The following is a 23,125-nucleotide window of genomic DNA, read 5'->3' on the forward strand; positions in this document are numbered from 1 at the left end:
TACTACCCGGGCCACACCGTGTTTTCAACGCGGTGTATCAACCGCGCCAGCAGTCCCTCTGTCCGCTCTGGAAAGCTGTCTCAACTTCTAACAACGCCCGACCAGGCATTTCCAGTTGTTGCGGACCACGATGTGGTTTCGGTTGGAAGGGGGGATCATCGTCGTTTTACATGCCGGTATAATCTCGCTCCGGTGGGAAAGGGATGCGCGGTTCAAGGTGTCCAGACCAAAGCCTGCTATGCTCGTTATTGGCTGCTCCCAGGTACTTCGCCTATAATCTCACCACCCTCCCTTAGTATATCCTTGCAGCCATGGGTTGCAGCCGTCCGTCTCAGCTCCTAGGCGGAGATTGTCTACTGGCCCGACTTCCTCCCAGCCTCCCTGCTCTCAGATCCTACTGTTGCACCTGCTGAGCTCGAATGTGTAGGAGGCATAGATGCTACTTTGGGCCCCAAACCCCCCTACCTACTACTGGATCGTCGACTACCAATCTTGTATTCTTCGATATCGTTCCACTTACATATCGGATCACACTCAACCGTCTTGCGATAGAGCTCTCAGCTTCTCAGACGATCATCCCCCTATCTACGTCCCGACGGAACGATGGAGACCAAGGACTCACCTAACACCGTGGAGGAGCTGGGGCCTATCGACCCGCTTGCTCCCCCTTCGAATGCCCACGACGATTCTGCGTTGAGGAAGATTGGCAAGAACCCCATTCTTAGACGCAGCTTCAATCTCATGACAGTGCTCGGCTTCAGCTGTACTGTTCTCATCACCTGGGAGGCAACTCTCTTGTACGTTTGATTCTCCTGGACCAACTACCGCTCCGTGATCTGGGTTAACCAACGAGTGGGCAGTGTGTTCGTCTCGGGGCTAGAGAAGTAAGTCGAGGCCCAATTTCTAACAAACCCTCGAACGACGTCTCTTACACGGGACCAATTAATTAGTGGTGGTCCTTCGGGAATCATCTATGGCTATATCCTAGTATGGCTAGGTCAACTGTCCCTCGTGGCCACCCTGGCCGAGATGGCTTCCATGGCACCAACGTCGGGCGGCCAATATCATTGGGTTTGCATGCTGGCACCGCCCGCGTACCAAAAGTCCTTTGGATACATCACCGGGTGGCTGGCTCTGATAGGGTGGCAGGCTGCCCTCGCTTCGGCGGGTCTGTTGGCCGGCACCCAAATCCAGAGCATCGTCAGCTTGACCCATCCCGAGTACCGAGAGAGCGCCCAGACGTGGCACAGCACCTTGATCCTGTGGGCTGTCTTGACCCTCATCTCCATAATCAACGTGGCCTTTACGACCCTCTTCGCCAAGTTCGAGAGCCTCTCGTTCATCATCCATATTCTCGGCTTCTTTGGTGTCATCTTCCCACTGGCGTTTCTTAGCGAACACGCAAATGCGAACGATGTGTTTGACTCCTTTACCAATATGGGCGGATGGGAAACTCAGGGGCTGTCGTTCTGCATTGGCATCATGGGCAATGTATTCGCCTTTGTGGGAGGCGATGCCGCTATCCATGTAAGTGCCAGCGCCAATCCACAAGTCCATCTTTGATAAGTATGAGCCTCCCCCTCACCACTGACTCTCTCGCCCCAGCTATCGGAGGAAGTTCATCATGCCTCCACAGTCGTGCCCTGGTCCTTGGTAGCTACGATCCTTATTAACGGCACGCTGGGCTTCGCCATGCTGATCGCCACTCTGTTCTGCATGGGCGATGTTGACGCCGCCTTCGCCGAGGACCCGCATTATCCCTACATGCCCATCTTCCGCAACGCCATAAATTCGACGGCCGGCGCAGTGGCTCTATCCGCAGTCATTGTCACCATGATATTTGTGGCGACCACGGGCGCGTTGGCGTCTACCTCGCGGATCTACTGGGCCTTCGCCCGAGACCGGGCCATTCCCGGTTGGCGGTTCTTGAAGAAGACCAGCCCGCGGACCGGCATTCCGCGCAACGCAGTCCTCACAGCGGCCGTCATCGCGGCGGTCCTGGCGCTCATCAATATCGGCGACGCCACCGCCTTCAACGGCGTCATCTCCGTCTCGATCGCGGGCCTGCTGGGCTCCTACCTCATGGCCGCGTCGCTGCTGCTGTACCGCCGGCTCTCGCCCGGCCACATCCGGTTAGCCTCGCACGCGGACGACGACGACCGCGGCGACGTGCACAACACCATCGGCAAGCGCCTGACGTGGGGCCCCTGGCGGATTCCGGGCGCGCTCGGCGTCGCCAACAACATCCTGACCTGCGTCTACATCGTCTTCGTCCTCTTCTTCAGCTTCTGGCCGACGTACCGCGAGGTCACACCGGAGAACATGAACTGGGCCGTGCTGGTGACGGTGGTGGTTCTGCTGTTCAGCACCCTATACTATTTCCTATGGGCTCGGAGGAGCTACAAAGGTCCCATCATCGAGATCTAAAGAAGGGAGCAAGAGGGGGGAAGAAGAAGCCAATGGTTAACCAGGTCCGGTCTCCTCGAAACGTTGGACGGGACTGACTCGAGGAGGTTGGGACCGTTGTGCAGGCGATCGACTCGGCCTACTACAACCAGTTTCAAATGCTCTGCGTTGACTTACCATGGGGACATCATACAGGAGGACGCTACCTTATAGCCCGTGCATTCAATCTGGAGAAGAAAACCAGACTCAGGTCGGCTTTGAAATAGAAGATAGAGAAGTTAAGCCGCCAGAATAGGCCAGTCACTTGATCGTACACCGCTTAGCTACTATGAACTGTGCATCTCAGAATGGGGGCCGGAGTTGCCGGCCTACAATAATACTTCTAGGGGCTTGAGTAACGGCCGGACAGAGCTCGATAATTGTATGCCTGAATTCCAATGATAGAGAAGTCTAGACCTTTGCGGGACTAGGTATGCCATTGCGGGTATAGGTTGCGCAGCAGCAGTGCGCAGCAGCAGCCGCCTCAGGACAGGATATTGACGGCAGACTCTTGACCCCTGGCGGGTGGGTGCAGGACATTTAAACGCTGAAGGGATGCAGCAATCTGGCAGTGAGCCCGGATCCGTCGCCTTGCCATCTTGCTGCATCTTGGTACTCTTCGGGCGTCGTGTTTGCAGTCCTCCTTGCTCTCTCGCCATGTGGCAAGCCGAATGCTAATTTTGGAACCGTGTATGGGAGTACATATCAAAATATCGTCATGACGTTTCACCATAATGCCAACCCGAAAGGGGGGAGAACCAAAGAAAAGTAGTCTTGCGCTGAAATGTATTATTGCACTCCCGCTGGGTAAGCCAGGAAAGCCTGCCTCCTCTCTCATCCCCTCGCTAAAAAAGTCTGAATCGAAATTCCCATCCCCGGGCGCCGCGCAGTTCGCTGTATCATAGGCGCGGTTGGAACTTGTGGCGGGTAGAAGCTAAAAGTACAAACAAAAAACTGGCCCCGACGAGGTAATGCCACGCTGTATATTCCATTGGTTTGTTGGTGTTTTGCGTGGTGCGCCTCTCTTCCTCTCTGTGTCAAATTCTGGCCTAAAAATTCGATGCTTCCGAATGATAGTATACAAATAATAACCACAAACGAGATTTTGGGTGGGCCCCAAGAAGCCGGGATATACGCCTTCGAGCAAAATCTCGAGGCTGCATTGGTTCTTCCTTTTTTTTCTTAGATTAGTTGGTGAACGAACACCGGAACGTTCCTTTTTTGGGCTTTTCTGCTTTTTGGTCTAGTACGGGGGTTTGCTCAGGTTGCCGAAAGTATGGTCTCTGGATTTGCTGTCGATACCCTTGAGTAAGGATTGGAGGTCCATAGCACCAGACCCATCGTCTCCCAGAGCACTTGCCAGGATGCTCTCTCCACCGCGACTCTTGACGCTCCTTCGCCTCGGAGCTTTAACGGCATGGTCCTTAGAAGACACAGCTGTCTCGGGTCGATGGCCAGTGGCAGGAACCGCCGAGTTTCCAGTCATACCCGATGGCAATGGCGGCATTGGCGGTACGTAACCGGACTCATCTTTTCGTCTATCCGGCGTGGGATTTGTCGACAACGCACCGTCAGCATCTGATGTCTTGCGTTCACGCGATTTGGATCTCGACCGGCTCTCTGCCCGGCTTACGCCGCCTTCGCTTGCAGCAGGGTTGAATGAGAGCTCCGAGGGTGTGTAATCGTAGCTGACCATGCTGTCACTGCTGTCATCGTCACGAACAGTGTGCAGGGTGCCCGGTCGAGCGACTTCCCCGCTCAGAACAGACTTGAGTTGGTCGACTGAGGCGACAATTCCACGGCTGGAACTACTTACTCCAGAGCCCCGGCTCTGGACGCTGGTTTTGCGCAAAGCTGCCGTGCTTCCGCCAATGCCAGCGTGGGATGCCGGTCGCAGATTATTATAGCTGTCGACTGGAGATGATTGTCCATTCACTTGCAACCGGTTCGCCCTCGTGGCAGTCGTGGCCGCTTTCGATCCATTCAGGGAAGCCGACTTGCTTGCTGCCTGGAGGGCCTGCATCGCAGACTCTTTGGTCCACTCTGCTAGCATATCCTCCCTGAATTTGGCTGGTAGGACCCGGTCCGTCTCCGCTGGCGGTATTGCGCTCAAGGTTGAGCTAAATATCGGAGAGTTAAATTGGCGTCCAGGGGAAGCACCGGGGCTGGTCGGTGGCGACACGGCACTTTCCTGGTAGTTGGAGCAGATATGATCGACCATTGCCAGGCGGTCGTCAAATGGCATCAAAGCCTCTTGCTCAACCTTGTCTACAGGTATCTTAGACTCTATCTCAACTGTGCCGGGCATTCCCACTGAATCCATTGGAGGTGCCGGCACGTTAATGCCATCGATCCAGAAGAGCTTGCTTCTCCTTCTCGAAATTTCCTCCTGAATGGCTCGGCCGGTAGTGGTAGTATCGAAGTCGAACATCTCGGTCAAAGCCCAAAAATAGCCGTGGCATAGGGAGCCAAGTCGAACTTTGGCAATGGGCGCCTCCACGTCTTGGATATCTTCCTGGAGCCGGAAAATCATAGGTACGCCAAAACGTGCGGCGTTGACTCCCAATTTGGTGACCAACTTTGCCAAAAGAACATGGCACAGTGCGATATCTGTTTCGTACTCGGTGAACTGGAGGGCGTTGTCGTAGATCGAGAGATGTAGTAGCTGAAGGAAATGAGACCGCGGGACCTTGGTAGGCTTCTCGCGGTTTGAAGCACTTGACACAGCCCGCCTCGCAAAGGCGGATGATTGAACCTCCTTGTTTCCCATCCGTGTTGGCTTTTGGGACTCGTCCCGTGCAATCAAATCTGCCCTGGTGGTCTCCCGGTCGAGCCACGTCGTGACAGCACCTGCGTATGCCTTTCGAACTTGCCCATCAGGGTCGCGCAGTAGCCAATGCGATCCTTCCCAGACCTGAACAGGAACCTTGTTGCGAGTGAGGTTCGCGTTGCCGCTCACCTTGGTTTTGGGATTGGCAACTAGTAAGATTGACTTGATGGCTCTGAGCGCCGTGACCTTTGCTCGCTCTAGGTACACGAAGCTATCGGGGCTGTGCTGTTCATCTGGGGGGCTGCTACCCGTAGAAGTGCCGGTACCCGGAGTGCCGTCGGCCTTCTCCGCCGGGGGCGACCCAGTTACTGTACTGGGGTGGGGCTTGAGACGAACCAGAATCGCAGAGATCATGTCGGAGATCTGGTCCGCATAGTAAACATGGGTGGCAAGGTCTCCAATACACTGCTGTATTCTGGCCAGGTACTCCTTGCGCTGAGGGGTCATGTGCTGGTCCTGCTCGGGGTCTGCCTCCTTATCTGGAGTTTTAGGTGTACCCCCTGGAGTCGTGCGTCCTGAACTCTTGAGCGCCTTTTTCACTTGCTGAACTAAACCCAGAAGAACATCCATCACGCTGAGGCCAATCAAGTTGACATCCGAGCGCAATAACGAACTCATGATTGCGATCAACACGGTCAGTTCTGGGATATTCTCTTCCATCGACGGGGTGCGCGTCAGTGTATCCATCGTTGCCAAGAGGATAACATAGCGATCCTGGACAGGTGCCCATTTAGCGACAAGCCCGAAAAGCTTGATAGCCCATCCACTTTGCCGACCTGTCGTTGGGTCCTCCTTCACTACCGATTCGTCCGCTTGCACCAAACCCCGGACGAATTTGAGCAGGCCCAGAGTCGCGCTATGAAGCTGGGCGCGATTAGGAACAACGCAGATTTGCTTCAGGCAATGCATAGCAGCTAGACCTGTCTCCTCCTCTGCAAGTTTGTCTGCATCGGCAGCAGACCCTGTCAGAGCGACCGGGTTCGGGTCGCCGGAATTTTCGCTCGCCTGGACTGTCGAGATACTCGTTCGGTTGCGCGTCAAGGGTTGGGTGTCGCCTTTCTCATCTTCGTGGGAACGGTGAATGAGAATGTCGAGAAACTCTTCGTTGTCGGTCCAGAGATTTTCCAAGATCATAGGCACAATGACGTCTAGCTGTCGGCCCGCCACAGTCACCAAAGCCTCGGCCTCAGCGACACTTTTTATGGCCTCCAAGCCCGCGTTCCGCCACCTCATAACCACCGGCTTACTCGGTGTCGCGACCTTGCCGGGGGTGTTCTTGGTAGATGCAAATGCAGCATATGCTTGGACAATCTCTTCGTACTGCTGAACGTATGTCTGATCGGCAAACAAGGATGACGCATCTTGGTGTTCGCAAAAGGTCTGGAATGTTGGCAAAGAGGCCTCGACCATAGTAATATCATTGGATCGTAGCACGTTCCCCAGAACCTTCATGACATTTTGCGCGAATAGAGGCAAATCCTTGGGTGCCTTCTCAATCAAAGCGGCGAGTATCTGTAGCGTAACTTGGACATTGCTAATAAGAGAGGGCGAGATTAGTTACAGTTCTTAGTTGCGGAAGGGGGAGGCACGCGTGCAGGCAAGCCAGCCCGTATGGGAATCCCAATGGGTAAAAGGGGCCCATATTGCACGGTGTGGTGTTGTACATACCCAATGCGTAGTCGCCAGACGTCACTGGCGGTTTTCTTCTCGAGGAAACCACCGACCTTTTGTATTTTGGATCGCCGCGACGTGGCGTAGAAAAGGAGGTAGCTCAGTTCGCTCGAATTCGGTTTGACGTCGACAGCTCCTTTGGTGGTCCGGGGATAACACTTCAACACCAGGACTTGGTGCTTCGGCCGGCACTTGTCGTGAAGGGCGTTCATTGCGCCGACGCGCGATCAGCCTGTTGGGGGAGCTGCTCGATTACGTCCCAGGCAGCCTCAGGAGATTTGCGGGAAGGATCGAGTTAGACCGCGAGGCATGAATGACGATGATGACCGCCGAGTGGTTGGATATGTAGTTGGTGGTATGTATGAAAGCCCCTTGTCGTCCTTCTTTTTGTGTTGATTGGCGGTTGCAGCGTACGTATGTTTGCTGTTTGGTTGGAACGAAGTCGTCCTTCTCAGTTGTGACTTGTCAAGTCAGGTAGGTTTGGTTACGTTGGTCGGGCTTAATGAGGTATGGTCGGGGCTTTTGTCTCGGCACGCCGGGGGGTTGCAGGTCAGTTTAATTTCTTGGAAAGGGGACGCCGCGAACCTCTCAATCTTGCATTGAGTCTGGCTCCTCCTGGGCTATGTATTTGATAATGATAACCGATAAGGAGACCTGTCATCAAAAACCTTAGGCCAACTAGCGCAGTATTCTCATTAAGAAGCTTTGAAGCAGGTTAAAAACAATGCAAATTACGAGAACGATGAGATGATGCAGACGCAGCAGACGCAGGCACGTTTGTCTTTTGTCTCACCAGACATCAGGCGAAACCAGGAATACCAGCACCTGACTAACAGCCTGACTGTACCCAATGAATGCCCTGGGGACGAGTTTGTTCTACCTAGTCCTGTTCTTCGGGCAACGTGGTTACAGTCTTGCTTTGCTGGTCACGGCTAGCTAGCAATCTGCCCAAGCTACCGCTGCAGTCCATGCGTCATCCTTGGTTGTCGCTTATTAGTGCACGCAAACACCACGCCAGCCAGCCCGTGTTTTGATTGTTTCCCTCTTCTCGTCTCCTCCGGCCTCCTCTTGCCTCCTCTGGCCTCCAATCCTCTAGGACTTCTGGGCTAGACGAGCCAATCAGTTCCCCATCTGCTATTAGGCACGACTGGGTTAACCCCTCATGCTGGAGAAACAATGTCATCTTTACAAGCCCCAAACTTTCGGTGTCGACAAATTGGCCCTCGGCTTCCTCTCCACCTTGGCGGAGATGCCTCCAGCGGCCGCTCCCAACCTGCTGCCACACGTAGCGGTACATGTGCGAACACCCACCTGCATACATACATAAAATCAATATATGTGGGTACTGCGAGGTGCCATTCCCGAGAGCATGGTGCACCAATACCGGCGACTAGGATGAAGCGACGAATAGCATGGACAAGCAACCTGGCAAGGCAATACAAAACAAGAAGGGGGGCCCATATCTGCATCGGTTTTGTGTCGTAGACTACGGGAATCCCCGATAGAGTGGCAGAAAAGAAGCAAAAAAACAAAACTCCATGGTGAATCATGGGAAACTCGAGTTTCAGCCGTATTAATAGCTTTTGCAGGGACCGACTGGCTCACAACTTCCCAATGCCAAACGAAGGCAGGTGGAATATACCACCTTACCTAGTATGTATAGGTCATATCCCTGCACCTATACGTGCTCCTTTTCTGCGAAATTACCAGCAACACCAGCCACCAGGAGCCGTCTTTATATGTCGGTCAGTAGATTTACTCAGAACCAGAGCTCCAGCGATTGACATCACGCGATCAGGTATCTATAGTTCTGGCCAATTATCAGCGCGTGGGATCGACGTCTCCAACCTATACCTAACATTCTGCCTCGGTGTGCCTCGAATCTCCACGTCACTTATCTCTCACCTCGCTCGGAGGGGTATATCCCTCAGTCTACATAGGAAGCAGAGGGCGAGACTACGAGTCCTCTGGTCTCCCAAATGACCAGAGAAAAAAGTATTGTTCCAAATATGTGATGTAGAGCGAGGCAAGATCGTGGTGATAGCGTGCATCGGCACAGGTAATGCATCACACTCAATCTTGGCGGCGACTGCCATTCTGGTGTTCTGCTTAGTCATTGCTATCGTGTAAGACTTGCACCTCTCAGTAGCCTTGAGCGAAGGAGCCCAAAAGGCTCGTCATATGCATCCTGTCAGACCCTCTCTCCACATTTGATTGAACTGTTCTTCCTTCATTCATGGATAATCGCAAGCATCAAGGTCGTAAAAAATGACGAGACATCAGATACAGTAACGCGCATGCGGGCGAAGAAGGGTGTACGATCTCCCAAAACGTCATGCCAACAGCTTGGTGGAATAATGCAAAGCACAATTGAGTGCTAAATATAAAGGCGAGAATACGATTACCGAAAACCTTCTAGAGAAAAGTATTCATCCCAAGTAAAGCCTCGAGGCCTGTCTGAGAACTGGGCGACGAATAGGCCATTCGCCCAGCAATACCGCTGCTATGCTCTCAAATATTTGACGAGAGCAAGAAGGCCGAGTATAGCTGACCCCAAGCTACATACGAATGACATCCTGTCCGACGTCTTGTTGTCAGTGGAAGTTATGATAGGCAGCGCGTCGGTGGGCAGGGACCGTTTAAGAACCCGCGACGACCCTTCTTCGGAGTTTGTGAAAGAGTGTGCGCAAGTATTTGATGATCGCTTTTGGAGAACGAAATTGAGATTCAACTAATTCCAGTTGCACGGGGCGGTATGATGTATTTACTGAGATGCATAGGCCCACATGATGGAGGAGGATGATAAGGGGAAGGGGGCCTGTATACTTCGTATACGCAAGCTAATAAGTACATACAGACTTATGCTGCGGCCCCATCGTCATCACCCCAGTTTGGCATCTCGGGATGTGGGGTAAGCTGCGATAAGAACCCCAGCTTGTTCCTGGTCCTGGCCTCGAGATCTCTGGAGGTGGCACTTGGTGGGATGCTTGGCGAGACTTCTCCCGACATGGGTAGCAGAGATAAGGAGAATGACGCCGAATTTCTGGAATAAAGACCGATGTTGGTGTTCGGAATGCTGCGATTATGGGCGAGTAGTGAGTCATGTTCTAGGACTATCTGTCTAAGACGTACCTGACATGTTCATGGCCAATGTAAGCAAATACACATCCAGTAACACCAAGTACTCACAGAAACTACCTAGTTATCCGCTGTCTCCCGGATGCCTTTTTCGTTGAGCTCTCCGCCAAAAACAGAGTTGCCTGCCATATGAGCTTGTTACGGCCCGGCCCCCTCCCGAGAAGACTAGGTAGGCAGGTCCATCCCAGACACGGACGCCACTGGGCTAAGACCTACAACCCGAACACCCCCCAAGAGCGTTCACAGGGAGTATAGGCTCATATAGGCTCATACAAGCTCATGACCAGGCTTGCTCAACGGCCTATGATCATTCAGCACTACAACGGAGTGCTACTGTTGACATGTAGAGCCCATTAAGCGACAAGTTGGTTCGGTGCCGAATAAATGCAACATACCCCCCCCCCATCTTGTAAGACTGAACTCACTTGCAAATTTGATTGGGTGGCTCACCCATGGCAGGTACATGATAGAGATCCAAGGGACCCCAGCACTATCGGCATGTCCATTTCGTCGAGGCCATCTGCATGTAGCAGTAGCCCGCCTCGCCAAGTATGGGCCGCCCTCATGCAGCGCAGCATGCATCACACGCAGCTATCATATGTGGTGTATGGTTATCTTGACTGCTTAGACAAACCACGCAGGCCCAAGACCTACCATACATACGCACTCCGCACTTATCCAAGCAATTATGAGACAATTTTCCGTCCAACTTAGACTTCACTCTCTCATTATCCTTGCAAGACCAGAATTGTTTCGAGTTATCAGTCCAGGTTTCTTCCTTTGCTGAAAGACACCGTTAAGTTGTGAGCTTATATTTGCCCGGCCACCATGACTGCCGTCGACGATGCACACCCTCCGCCGGTGACCACCGTGCTCAGCAATGGGGACGTCCCGGACCATCTGGCTGAGATGTCCGAGGACGAAGCCGCGCTGGCCGCTCTTGGGTATAAGCAGGAATTCAAGCGAGAGTTCTCGGCCTGGACCACATTTGCTGTCAGTTTTGCAGTCATGGGCCTTTTGCCCAGTATAGGCACGACCATGTCCTATGGTATTGGCTACGGTATGGTGACACACACACAGCGGAATCCAGTTATGGACGCTTATAAACACCGACCGAACGTTACTGACTTTCGCTGGACTTGCAGCTGGGCCCGCTGCCAATACTTGGGGATGGTTGCTATCCGTCGTCTTCATACTCTGTGTTAGTATTCAGTAGTCGCTTTTGCCAAGCACCCACTGCGCTATCAAAGGCTGACGTTGTGCACAGGTAGCAGCATCCATGGCAGAGCTGGCATCCTCCATGCCGACCTCGGGAGGACTGTACTATGCTGCCGCTGTTCTAGCCGGTCCCAAGTATGGCCCCTTTGCTGCTTGGATCACAGGTTGGAGCAATTGGTTGGTGCAGGTGACTGGTGCCCCTAGTGTCGACTACGGCTGCGGTGCGTATTCACCTTCCCCTTCGCATTCCAGGGGCCAGATCCTAGGAGTCGGATACCACGGCTAACATCTTGCCAGCCTCCATGATCCTGGCCGCTGCCTCGATTACGAACCCGGGCTATGTCCCGACGAACTGGCAGACTTTCTTGCTGACGGCGCTCATCATGATCATCCACGGCATGATTGGGAGCATGCCGACGAAATGGGTTGCCAATTTTAATTCCGTCGGCACTGTCATCAATATCATATGCCTCGTGATCACCATCATTATCATACCGGCAGCATGCATAACGGACCCGAAATTCCGATCAAATGAGTTTGCCTGGGGAATCCAAAACTTCACCGACTTCCCGGATGGAATTGCTGTTATGATGAGCTTCTTGGCCATTATCTGGACTATGTCTGGATATGGTGAGTACATATATCCGTATCTGTCGTTTCTTCTACGTATTGGGTGACCGCGGTATGCTAATACTTATCGCCCAAAAGACGCATCGTTTCATTTGGCGGAAGAGTGTACCAATTCCGCCATCGCAACGCCTCGCTCCATCATCATGACTGCGGTTTCCGGATCCGTGTTGGGTTTCTTCCTCAATCTCGTTATCGCGTATACTATCCAGGATGTGGAAGCAGCCATGAACTCTGATTTGGTGAGTTGTTACAAAAGTAATGTGCATATATGCTGTCAGGCTGCTGACCATATACCCGTCCTACAGGGCCAACCCTGGGCTGCCTACCTGATGCAAATACTCCCCGAGCCCGTGGCCCTCGCCGTCCTGGGCCTCACGATCGTCTGCGCGTTCATGATGGGGGCCGGCTGCATGGTGGCCGCGAGCCGAGTCTGCTTCGCCTACGCGCGTGACGACTGCTTCGGCGTGCTGAGCCGCGTGCTCAAACGGGTGAACCGGCACACGCGCACGCCCGTCAACGCCGTCTGGTTCAATACAGTCCTGGGCCTGGCGCTCAACTTCCTCGTGTTCGGCGGCGTCGCCATTAGCGCCGTCTTCTCCATCGGCGCCATCGCCTCCTACGTCGCCATTACGACCCCGATCTTCATCAAGACCGTCTTCATCCGCAACAACTTCCGGCGCGGGCCCTGGCACCTCGGCCGCTTCAGCCTGCCGTCCGGCGTCATCTCGTGGACGTTCGTGCTGGTCATGATGCCCATCTTGTGTTTCCCGACGGTGACAGGCGACGACCTGACGCCGGACATGATGAATTGGACGGCTCTGGTATACGTAAGCCTATTTCGAATATGACTTTGGCCCCAAAGTAGCTTGCTAATTTCGTCTTATCCCAGGGCGCTCCTATGCTGGCAATTGTTGTATGGTTTTTCGTGGATGCCCGCAAGTGGTTCAAGGGGCCTAAAATCAACATTGAGCACCACATGCTTCATCAAGACCTGCGGGCGCACCCTGGAGTTGACATCTCAAAAAGCAGCACTGAGCCAACCGGGGACAAATTGGAGAGGGGGCCCTCAATGGACAAGGTAGGTACGGTATAAGAGGGCATATTGTAGCATATATAAATTTGCCAAAACACATGTCAGAATTTAAAAAGTTTTTCAATGGTGGTTTGGAGAGAAGGGAATTTCAAAGGAAAATGTGATTCGGTATTTCAGTTGAATGCATATGTTATATATACAATATGAATTTAGACATAATATGAGCCGTATTAACCTTAAAAATATCATCACGGCCGGGAGAGTCTGAAACCAGTCGTTTACCCACTTCTCGGCTAATATCCTTCTAAGTCTAGGGTTATCGGTCTATCAAGATGATTGAGAACGGGAGTCCTTCAGTCAGCCAGGGGTTGGCTAGACTTCACGTCGCAGCCTGCGCCCACCAAGTTCTATTTGAGCCCACGATGAGGTCATCATCACCCAGAGGCAGCTAAATGATAACGGGCCCCTTGCCATATACAACCGGCCTGCTAACGACAAGGCAACTTCTGTGACAAGAAAGCAGAGGATGGCACACTTGAGAATGCGCATGGCGTCACATTAAGAGACTAGCTATGATAGATAGATACAAACGCACAAACAAGGTTATTTACAAACAGTCCCTTGCCCCCGTCCTATATGTAACACTGAAACTCCCGATCAAAATGGTTCCTCGTCTTTCGCGATGCGCAACTCGGCCTGTTACTCGAAAGCTGCGCCGCCCCTTGCATTGATAAAATAAACCGAGGTCTCCTCCAGAAAATCGAAACCGAGCACCTTAATCAGAACACCCGTGGTATTGTACGCTGGATAATAGAAAAGATGAAAAGAAAACTCCGTGGACACCGTCATATGACCCATTCGATCGGCCTATTCAAACATTGTGGCCCCCTCCATCCCCGGCGGCCCAGCTTATAACGCCTTGTAAATGCAGGAGACACCCAAGATCTGGCATGGTACCAAGACCTATACGGAACGCCAACGAGTAACAGAAGAACTATCCCCAAAGACTAAACATGCCGAATATGCCTGGTCATGAGGCGAACTCCTTCTGCCATTTGACCAAGTCTCTCGTTAACGAATCCATCATTTCCACGCACGTCATGTCTTTGAAGTCCTTCGATGGCACTGCCGACGTAAGTTTTGTGGTTGTTAGATCCCGGCAGTCCTTTTCGTCGGAAGACTGAGTGCCGTTAACACGTATCGGTGGCATATCAGCTGCAGTCCCGTCATCCGTAGCCCTTTGATGGGGGCTATTCTCTTTTCGGATAATGGCTCATTGGCTAATTCGACCTGCGTCCTGCTGATGAACTCCAATATGTTATTCGCACGCCGCTTCAAATCACTCATGGTGATTTTGGAGCTCATGCCGCCTTTTGCTTTACTATTGGGGTGCTTGTTGTGTGGTTCATTGATGGAAGGCTTGGTGTGGGCCACGTGATGGTCGTCTTGGTTCCGTGCTATATCGCGGGACATGGACCGGGCCGGCGAGTCTTCGTGTTCGTGGGTATCACGGTCCTTGGTGTATTGGTTTCTTCCTTTTTTCCTTGGTTGCGGTGCCGCCTTCTTTTTATGGGAAGCTGATGGAGGAGGATTGGCGGGCGGGGTATCCGGAGCTGGTTGCGATGAAACGGGAGGATCCGGGGGTTGCACAGATTCGGTCGTCCGGCTCACGGCGGCACGGGTTGAAGAAGGCATCTCATCTGAGGGGTCGGAATCTAAATCCACTTGAACGTTAGTATTGTGTAACTTGGCAGTGATGGTGGTGGTTGCAGCGGTCATACCGTCGGCTCGTCGGCGCTCAGCGCGGCCTTTGCGCTTATTGGCAGCTTCCACCCGCTTACGCTCCTGCTCTTCGCGGCGCTCTTCCCTTTCCGTCTTTTCGCGCTGATTGCGAACGTTGTTTCGCGAGGACTTCTTTGAAACTCCGTTCCTTGTGCTGGACTCGTCTTCTGACTCTTCGCGGCTCTCCATAGGCGGTTGGTCGGCGGAAGGGGATGGCGACTTGGAATTGGTTCTTTGCCTCTTGATTATGCTCTCGCTTTGCCTACTACAACGGGGTTAGTTTCAGAAGTCTCGCGGGAGGAGTTACGACTACGCACTCTTCTTCGTCGTCTCGACCTCGCTTTGGTCGGCGCTCGAGGCCTTCTAATTCCTCAGGGATTGCATCTTCCTTGCTGGCTTCGATGGCTCGTCGCAGCTGTTCTTCTTCATCATACGCAGCATCACGGCTGTTCATAGTTGAGCGCCGTTTATGAGACGCCGCCGCTGCCGCCGCCGATGCCGAGGCGCGCGAACTTTTGCGCTCGCTGCTTTTGGGCGACCGCGTGCCATGGGTGGCAGCCGATGCGGCTCGAGAGGTGCTTCGTGAAGGTCGGTGGATGGGAAGGTATATGGAGTACTTTTGACTGCGGGGCGCCATGATGTTAGCATTGCGCACTGCTAGGAGGGCAAGATGAAAAACAGGGTTTAAAAAGCGTGGTGTCGTAGGCTGGAGTGCATGGAGTGTTGGTTGCATGTTCAAACAGGCAGCACACAAAGACAGGGTCCCCAGTGGGCTTTGGAGAGAGGAGGGGAGAGATGCGTGATCGACGGGCGCGCCGACACTCGATCTTCTTCAATCTCACTGTTGCTCCGCCACGGCTGAGCGACAAAGTGCAACCAATGAAGCCGACGAAGCCATTGCGAAGCCATGGCTTTCGAAATAAGAACTAAGTATAGTATGCTTACCCATTGCTTGCGGTATAGATTTTATGCAAGTCTCGCCTGCATTGTTCGCAGTAGTAGTTGTCGGGGGAGGATTCCTCCGTGACGATGCCGACACAAAGGCCGTGCTCCCAGACCTTGCACGTATCGCATTGGACAAAAAATCCGCCCAGGTCCTCAGTGATGTCAATGGAGAAGATGGGTTCAAGATCAATCGAATCTTTGAGGGCATGGCTCTTGGTGTCTTCGTCGAGGGGCGGTGGGCCGGGGTAGTCTTCGAAGCCGCAGACGCAGCGAACGGCTTCGTCGTCCTCCTGTATTTCGTTGTCATCGCTTGTATTGGCCATGTCGAGATGCTCGCCCTTGGGCTGCTTCTCGCGATCCTCGTCTTTGACACGCGTGCTACGTCGTCGAAGAAGAGGGGCTAAGTCGTCTGTACTGGCCGTAGTCGCGGTCGATTCCTCGGGCGGTTCGGACGAGAGTGAACCACTACCCGTGGACTTCTGGGGTGATCCGTTCTTCGTAAAGGCTCTAGTCGTGCGCTCGGCACGCCCAGATGCGCTGGAAGCTGAGGAGGAGTGCTGTGATTGTGGTTGGGTTGTTCGCGCCCGTGAAGACCGTCGAGTGGGCGAGGTGCCAGCCATTTGCTTCGAGCGGCACAAGGTCGTGTTGGATTGCTCGTCGAATTGGCCCCGAACGAGCTGGGAACGTAGGGAATGTGGGCGGGTAAGCGGTTTAGATGGTCGTATGGGTCTGAGGAGGTGGAATTCAAGTGTATCGAGAGGTATACAAGGTGCGACGACGATGAGGGTTCGTGTTCGTGGGAGAGGGAGAATGGCCTGCGTCGCTCCGACGCGGGAAGCGAACTCGATCGAACTCGCTTGGTCGAGGAGGGATTAGAAGGGGAAGAAGGGCAAAAACAATGCAGACAGCTTGATCGCTAGCATGACTGTGATTCCCTTTTCCGCGGCAGAGTATTCGGGCAATGTTAACTGTTAGGCTGGGTGCTTGCGGGGGAGGGAAAGCAGGAACTGTCGACTGCTTCTTGTCTGGGAGACGACTGTTTAACTCAACTGGTCTGACTTTTTGGAGAAACGGGAATCGCAACTCTCAATCCGCCCGGCGCGAGCGCCCACTTTGACCACCACTACTCCCGGCCCCAGTACGTACCATGCCTCAGACCTACCTTGCTCATAGGCCTGCCAGGTCTTTTTTTGGAGGGGGAGACCCTTACATAATAGCTGGAGTCTGGGACTTTTTCAAGCCCAGGACTGGCCATCTCGAAGCTCCCCGCCATCGATCCATCCATCATTTTGAACCAATAAATTGATTGAGCAAATCAATTGCAGTGCAAGTATATAAGTGCAGACAAACATACTTCCGCTCGATGAATGGTCGGGAGGCATAGACATATTCTCCCCTTTTCGTGCGCCTACCGGTATTATATGTCAAGCTATATCGGCATTTCTTGTAGTTGATTGTTTAGCTGGCCATACCTAACTCTCGAGAATTGAAACCCACCTGTGTTGGACTGATGGTTTCACTGAGATATAAATTTGTGTGCTCCTCTTGTAATAAAATTGATGTACAGAAACATCAAAATGTCACCGTATTCTCTCCTCGAGTATCGTTCTTTGGTGTTTTCTTGGTTGCCGTATATGCGAGCGCCTGCCCTATATGGGGGTATCCTGCGTGGGTATGTGCAGGGGAAAACCAAGGCGTCGAGCACAGTTCGGTTTATATATATATATTGTGTTGGTCTCAACTCGCACTCTGGACTGTGTATTGGGAAGCTGTGTTTGATACCTATCGTGGTCTATGAAGTTAGACTTGCACAATCCAACATATCGTATTGTGACGGCAAATAAACAGTCTACCTTGAGAGCGCTAACCTACCTTGGGACCTTTTGCTCTTAATTTATAATTCCACTTGCTTCTAAATTGCTCTTGCGAACATATCAGGCAGTTTCCCGAATAAGAGAGTATACCTCAGCAACTTGACCATGTCATTCTTGAAGTGAATTATAGGGCAAGACCTCGGCCGCGATACTTTGAATGCAAATGCATGCGCGTAGCACAGGCGGCACGAAATCGGTCAACAATTGTCAAGTTGTAGATGATGTATGCAGGTGTGTGTGTCTCTGGCACCCCGCCTCCACTCCTCAGTAAGCACAGTATTTTGTGCAGATTCCCGTACACTACCACCGCCTGCACCAATAGCCATCCCGCATCGGTAGGGGAGGAGGCGGAAGGCGGGAAAGGCCAAAGAGCAGACGAGGTACCAGGCCCTGGGGCTCCAACCTTGGGCTAAGGCGTGGGTGGTGCATCCCCTAGAAAGGGCCCACTTGCAGTACACACTTCCATTATCGCAATCTCGAAGAAAGGGCCTACGAATCTGCGAAGGCGACAGACAGACAACCACGAAGCCAGCCATCTTGTTGCTTCGCTTGCACGCATTGTTGCTATCTGGACTTGGACGAACACCGAGAGAACCTTGCTCACTCATCCGCCAGTCTTCTGTACGCGCATGGCCTCACAGGAGACGAGCGCATCATAGAGCAAACTCAACGGTCGCAACCTACCGATAACTTTAACCCTCTTGCTCCGTGCCCGATCTGCAGAGACGTCCCGATACACTGGAGGTGGTGGCTAACATACGTATTGGTCATCCATTCGCTCGTCCAGGCAGACCTGGACTTCATCTCTCCCTCCTTCTCTCCTAAAAACAGTCACTCGGAAAGCGACTGCTTTCTTGACTCTTATTGGAAAAAACCCTTGCTGTATGTAATTACAATCGCTACCCCCCCCATTTGCCCTCTTGCTTCTCTACCCCCCAGAAACTAGCAATCTAGTCTAAAGGAGGGGAGCCAGTGCCACCCTTCAGACGTCACGTCCAGATTGCCAGATTGGTGTGGGCAGTGAAGGAGACCTACCAGCCTACCTTCCTCGCCCTGACCTCAATCTTGCCTTTCTTTCATTCCACGGGGCGCTCGCTCTCCCCCTTGCCAAACATATTCTTTGATATATATCATATCTATCCTTCCCAGAGAAGACCGTTTTACTTAGGTCGGATTCAGGCAGAAGACAGCCTGTCGAGACTCTGGCAATTGGCTTATCCAGATCTTCTAAAGTACCCCCCCCCCCGATATATTCGTCGCTGTCCATAACATACCGTATATTTTCAACCAAGCTATTGCCCATTTGCTCCTCTCCGAAACGACGATTGCCGATTGCTTTGGAGGGCAACTGGATTGCCTATCATCTATGAGGATTGGAAAGGTTGGCTTCGATATGTGATGGGTATGTTTTCCCTAGGCACCCCATGCAGTTAACACAGGCTCCATCAGCCAGCGACCTTCACTACACCACTGCCACTACCACCACCACTTCCTTTTCCTACATCATATCGCAGTTGGTGTTTCCTGAACACAAATCTGGCAATTCAGTGGGCCTTGTCAACTGTAGTTGTTCAAGATCACTAGTTGTCATATTGTCTATCCACACCATGTTTCTGGACTGGGCCTTCAAGCCCAGGCCATTCAACAATGATCTCTTCTCTTTCCTCACCTCCAAGGCTGCCGTTACTTGCATGGCGCTTGTCATTGCTCCGCCAGTCCTTTGGCTAACATTCACATGGGCGGACCGAGCAGCCGCAGACAGCACGGATAAGATGTCCACGGAATCGGTATCGTCGAAGCAACATGATCGGCCTATTCGACCGCTGCCTAAACGCCGAATGCGAGATCGACTGTCATCTGAGGAGCTTGACACAATCAACTACCCTCCGGCACCCCAAAACAACGTTCCGTTGTTCGACTACCCATACAACTTGAAGGCGGAAGCGGGGGAGGGTAGAGGGGAAGCGTCGAATGTAGTGGGTCGTGAGAACACAGCGGAACTAGCACAGGAGTCGAGTCTGCGAAGGTCTGGTCTGGGAGGAGGAGGTAGCAGCAGCAACGAGCATGGTGAGAAAAGATTGCTACATCCAGCAAGGAGAGCAACGGTCTCACATTTTCTCGATGCATCCTTAGGTTACGCAATTCGCACGCCACCTCGCCAAAGCCATGGTCGGCACACGATCCCGCAACCGCCGCCTTCAACAGCTTCCTCGGCCGACGGCTACGATTCGTTCGAGAATACCAATAATAAAAAGAAGCGCAAGATTCCGACAGCCGGGGAAAGCATGCTCAATGGGTCACACGTCCTGAGCGACCCCAGCATCATGGGTATGCCATCCCCTCCTACTACAGGCGATGAGGGCTCTGGTGATCCAACTCTGGCCACTCCCCATGCATATTATCAGTCTGGTCCAGGTAATGCCAATACCCAGGGAATTTCAGGGCCCGGCAGAGGCCGATATGGTCGCAACCGAAACGGCAGAAGCCCTATGCGGACCATCCCCGACATCAATGTGGGCTTGCCCAAAAATCCCAAGCTGAAGTCTGGTAGTCAATACCCCGGCTCTCCTGCAGGTATGTGTACACTGTTCCTCCATGCTCTGAACCTGTTGCGTCCCTCTTCATTGCAAAGTCTTGTTCTGTTTCGGTCATATGCGTATGCTCTTAGAAAGCGTTTGCATTTGCCCCTCGTTGTGCCGCACGCAAATAGCGCCCCGGCGGTTTGTCCCGCCTTTACGGGCTTTTAAGCTCCACTGCACGGCCGGTTTGCAATGCCCACCTTTACTACTGCACATCACATGGAGAAGAGCCCCCCCTTGACAGCCAAGACCCAGAATGCCAGCACTTGCACATTGAACAGCTCATTCTAACAGTAAAATTTCTGTACCAGGTGAGAACTCAGGGATCATCTCGAATGCTATTGCCAGTGCCGAGAAGCTCTCAGTACCCCACGGTCAGGAGAACATTAGTCTCTTGCAACAACAAGCCTCTTCTAGAGCCACGCCTACCTCTTCGCAGTTCACCTTTACATTCGATTCTCCCGTGCCCGGCTCTGTGTCCTGGCCTGGGCCGGAGTCATTAAACTCTCACATGGCTGTTCCATCTCAGTCCTCGCTGCCTGGCGATCCGCGAGATTCCTATCTCGGTGGCACAGCTCGAGCTACACAGACCGGCCAACCACATCTAGGGACTTCCGCTAGCGGAAATGCGGCCACCAACGGAAGCAAACCTGTTGCAAGTGCTACACCGAAGAAAGCGAAAAGACGCCCGGGTAGCTCGTTACTGCAAGCTGCCAGAGAACGCCGCCAGCAGACCGAGTACCAGAACTACCACCACCCCCCTCCAGCACAGGACGTATGGGTGTGCGAATTTTGTGAATACGAGCGAATTTTTGGACGACCTCCCGAGGCACTGATACGCCAGTATGAGATCAAGGACCGCCGCCGACGCCGAGAAGAGGCAGAACGACGAAGACTGTTGGAGAAGGCAAAGATGAAGTCGAGAAAGGGGAAAAAGGCTAGCAACAAGCTTCCAGCCAAGAACAACAACAGCACCCAAGACCGGGTGTCTGCCCAGCCAGCTGGATACCAGGCTCCTCACATGGATAATCAACCCAGCCAAGAGACTCAGAGCGAGGAGTTTGATGAGGACGATTACTATGAAGAGGATGTTCACGATGATGGCTACATACCTGCCAGTGATGCTCAGGATACCCTTTCACACGACCCTACTTCGAGTCATGATAGCAGCGGTCCTGGAGGAGGCAGTACCAGAGACAACTGTGTCACAGTGGCTTAAGAGACCACTTGCCCGAAACAGGATCGGCTCGGTTGCTCTGGATGCAGAGATTCTTCGATACTGACCACGTTGCATCACCTATTCGGCATATCAGCGAGTTGTTCTACCCTTGCAACACCATCTACATCAGTATGATGCTGTTCACCCCCTTGAGGGCTTGGCCTGTTGGTGGGAACAAGTCGGCCCTTTTGGTACCAATACCCCCCATATTATTTTCTTCATGATAGCGAGCAAGACTAAGAGTCGGTCTTGCCCTATCATAACATTGTCGGAGGATTCATTGCAAAGACGATTTCTCCGCATTACATACACCACGTGTTGAGCACAGCTATTTTTGCTGGCTATCTCTGGCAAGTATGGATTGTCTCTCGAAAAATGAAAAACAAAAGACCTGGCTTATGAGTCTACTGCGGTCTAAGCGTTAGCATTACGGGGCAGACTGTCTTTGTGTGTAATGTGGTGTACGTCTGGCTCGAGAGCAGAGTATTGCTTGTTACATTATGTGGTACACTGCTTACCTGGTCTAAGCCACCAAGATGAATCAATGACACATACCCCTCTTGCGAAGACTGCCTTAAGCTGTCCCTACGCTCTCTGTGACTTCAGCTTCACGGTGATCGTTCCGTACAGGCTTGACTCATACTGTGCTACATTCATTCAAGACACGGCGTCGCATATAGGAGTGCTGTCAATAGTACCTCTTATAGGTTGGTAAGTATTGCTGCCGCTATGCGAGCCAGCAACTTGGGCTCCCTTTTACACCTTTTCGAGGCGAATAGAGAGTACAATCGTATATTGTGTGGCCACACGACTTCGACAAGTTCAAGGCGTACAAGTCTTATCGTAGCTATGTCAGACATGATTATGATTCACGACAGAAGGATGCCTCTGAGTAATTTGCCATACTACTTAGTAAATGTATTTTGCCATTAATAGGGGCTTGATGGCATCCGCATCCCCTTTATCGTTGGCGGCCAATTCGGGGTCCAGTGACGTCATTTTTGACCACTCAGCGCAAAACTAATCTTTAGCAGGCCGATGCTGAATGCTGTTCTGCTTCCACAGAGAAGTTCAACGCACATATGCAGACAGTGTTCAGATCCAGGGAGGCTTCTACAAAATCTCAAGAGCTAATACGCTTCAGTTGGTTACCCAAGTCCTGTACGTTTGTCGACTGGACTTGCACTCCATTCCAGTCTACATAAATCCCAACCAACCCCTGACTGTCACTAGGGAAGGAAGCTGTCAATCAGAAACCTAGCCGACTCTAAACAAACGTGTTCTACACCCTATGGACACAACCCCAAGTGGTAGCATACTTGTGAAACATTAGCATATCTGATATATGTGTGCTCTGGCGGATCCTTCGGGGGCCCAATGCAGGTGTCACGATCTTATGTAATGCGCACACGAACACGTGTCAGCGCGTGTCCCACCGAGTCAGGCAATGGGGGAAAGGTGCATGTGGTTGAAATAGGCATTGAATCCATCCAGGATAGATGCCATTCCCGTCCAACGAGAAAACATTCCGAATCTTTCTGGATGGGGCAGAAATGCAGCATGCCTCAGGATCGCCTGGATGGTTCCATCATCGCCCACACAACTAGCCTAACCCAGGATGATCCCCCATGACATCACCGGGAATAGAAAACAAAAGTGGCATTGGGGCTGGACCGATCCGCCGCCAAGCCATCCCGGTATGTGTACATACAAATGTACCTGCACCAACAGCGTGGTTTCAACTCTCGGCAGGTGTAATCT

General features: G+C 52.6%; 5 protein-coding genes across 5 annotated transcripts; 3 read left to right on the top strand and 2 right to left on the bottom strand.

The window, feature by feature from the left end:
• Window positions 1–603: 603 nt before the first annotated feature.
• Window positions 604–2,427, top strand: PG985_012158 (uncharacterized protein; the record flags this gene model as incomplete). Its single annotated transcript, XM_066831925.1, has 4 exons — window positions 604–797; window positions 861–884; window positions 951–1,527; window positions 1,606–2,427. 4 exons carry the CDS (start codon window positions 604–606, stop codon window positions 2,425–2,427), a joined length of 1,617 nt encoding a protein of 538 aa, XP_066679975.1.
• A 1,261-nt stretch (window positions 2,428–3,688) lies between these two features.
• On the bottom strand, window positions 3,689–7,158 carry PG985_012159 (uncharacterized protein; the record flags this gene model as incomplete). The annotated part of the gene is made up of 2 exons (XM_066831926.1): window positions 3,689–6,809; window positions 6,944–7,158. The coding sequence occupies 2 exons, from the start codon at window positions 7,156–7,158 to the stop codon at window positions 3,689–3,691; spliced, it is 3,336 nt and encodes a 1,111-aa protein (XP_066679976.1).
• Window positions 7,159–10,912: 3,754 nt separating this feature from the next.
• On the top strand, window positions 10,913–13,025 carry PG985_012160 (amino-acid permease; the record flags this gene model as incomplete). Its single annotated transcript, XM_066831927.1, has 7 exons — window positions 10,913–11,144; window positions 11,230–11,285; window positions 11,352–11,523; window positions 11,600–11,932; window positions 12,011–12,171; window positions 12,238–12,759; window positions 12,822–13,025. 7 exons carry the CDS (start codon window positions 10,913–10,915, stop codon window positions 13,023–13,025), a joined length of 1,680 nt encoding a protein of 559 aa, XP_066679977.1.
• Window positions 13,026–14,114: 1,089 nt separating this feature from the next.
• Window positions 14,115–16,312, bottom strand: PG985_012161 (PHD-finger domain-containing protein; the record flags this gene model as incomplete). Its single annotated transcript, XM_066831928.1, has 3 exons — window positions 14,115–15,009; window positions 15,065–15,370; window positions 15,693–16,312. 3 exons carry the CDS (start codon window positions 16,310–16,312, stop codon window positions 14,115–14,117), a joined length of 1,821 nt encoding a protein of 606 aa, XP_066679978.1.
• A 2,861-nt stretch (window positions 16,313–19,173) lies between these two features.
• PG985_012162 (uncharacterized protein) lies at window positions 19,174–21,364 on the top strand (the record flags this gene model as incomplete). Its single annotated transcript, XM_066831929.1, has 3 exons — window positions 19,174–19,633; window positions 19,700–20,140; window positions 20,457–21,364. The coding sequence occupies 3 exons, from the start codon at window positions 19,174–19,176 to the stop codon at window positions 21,362–21,364; spliced, it is 1,809 nt and encodes a 602-aa protein (XP_066679979.1).
• Between the last annotated feature and the right edge of the window lie 1,761 nt (window positions 21,365–23,125).

Source organism: Apiospora marii, assembly GCF_038362585.1.
Source record: "Apiospora marii strain CBS 49790 chromosome Unknown utg000009l_segment0_segment0, whole genome shotgun sequence".
Lineage (NCBI taxonomy): Eukaryota > Fungi > Ascomycota > Sordariomycetes > Amphisphaeriales > Apiosporaceae > Apiospora > Apiospora marii.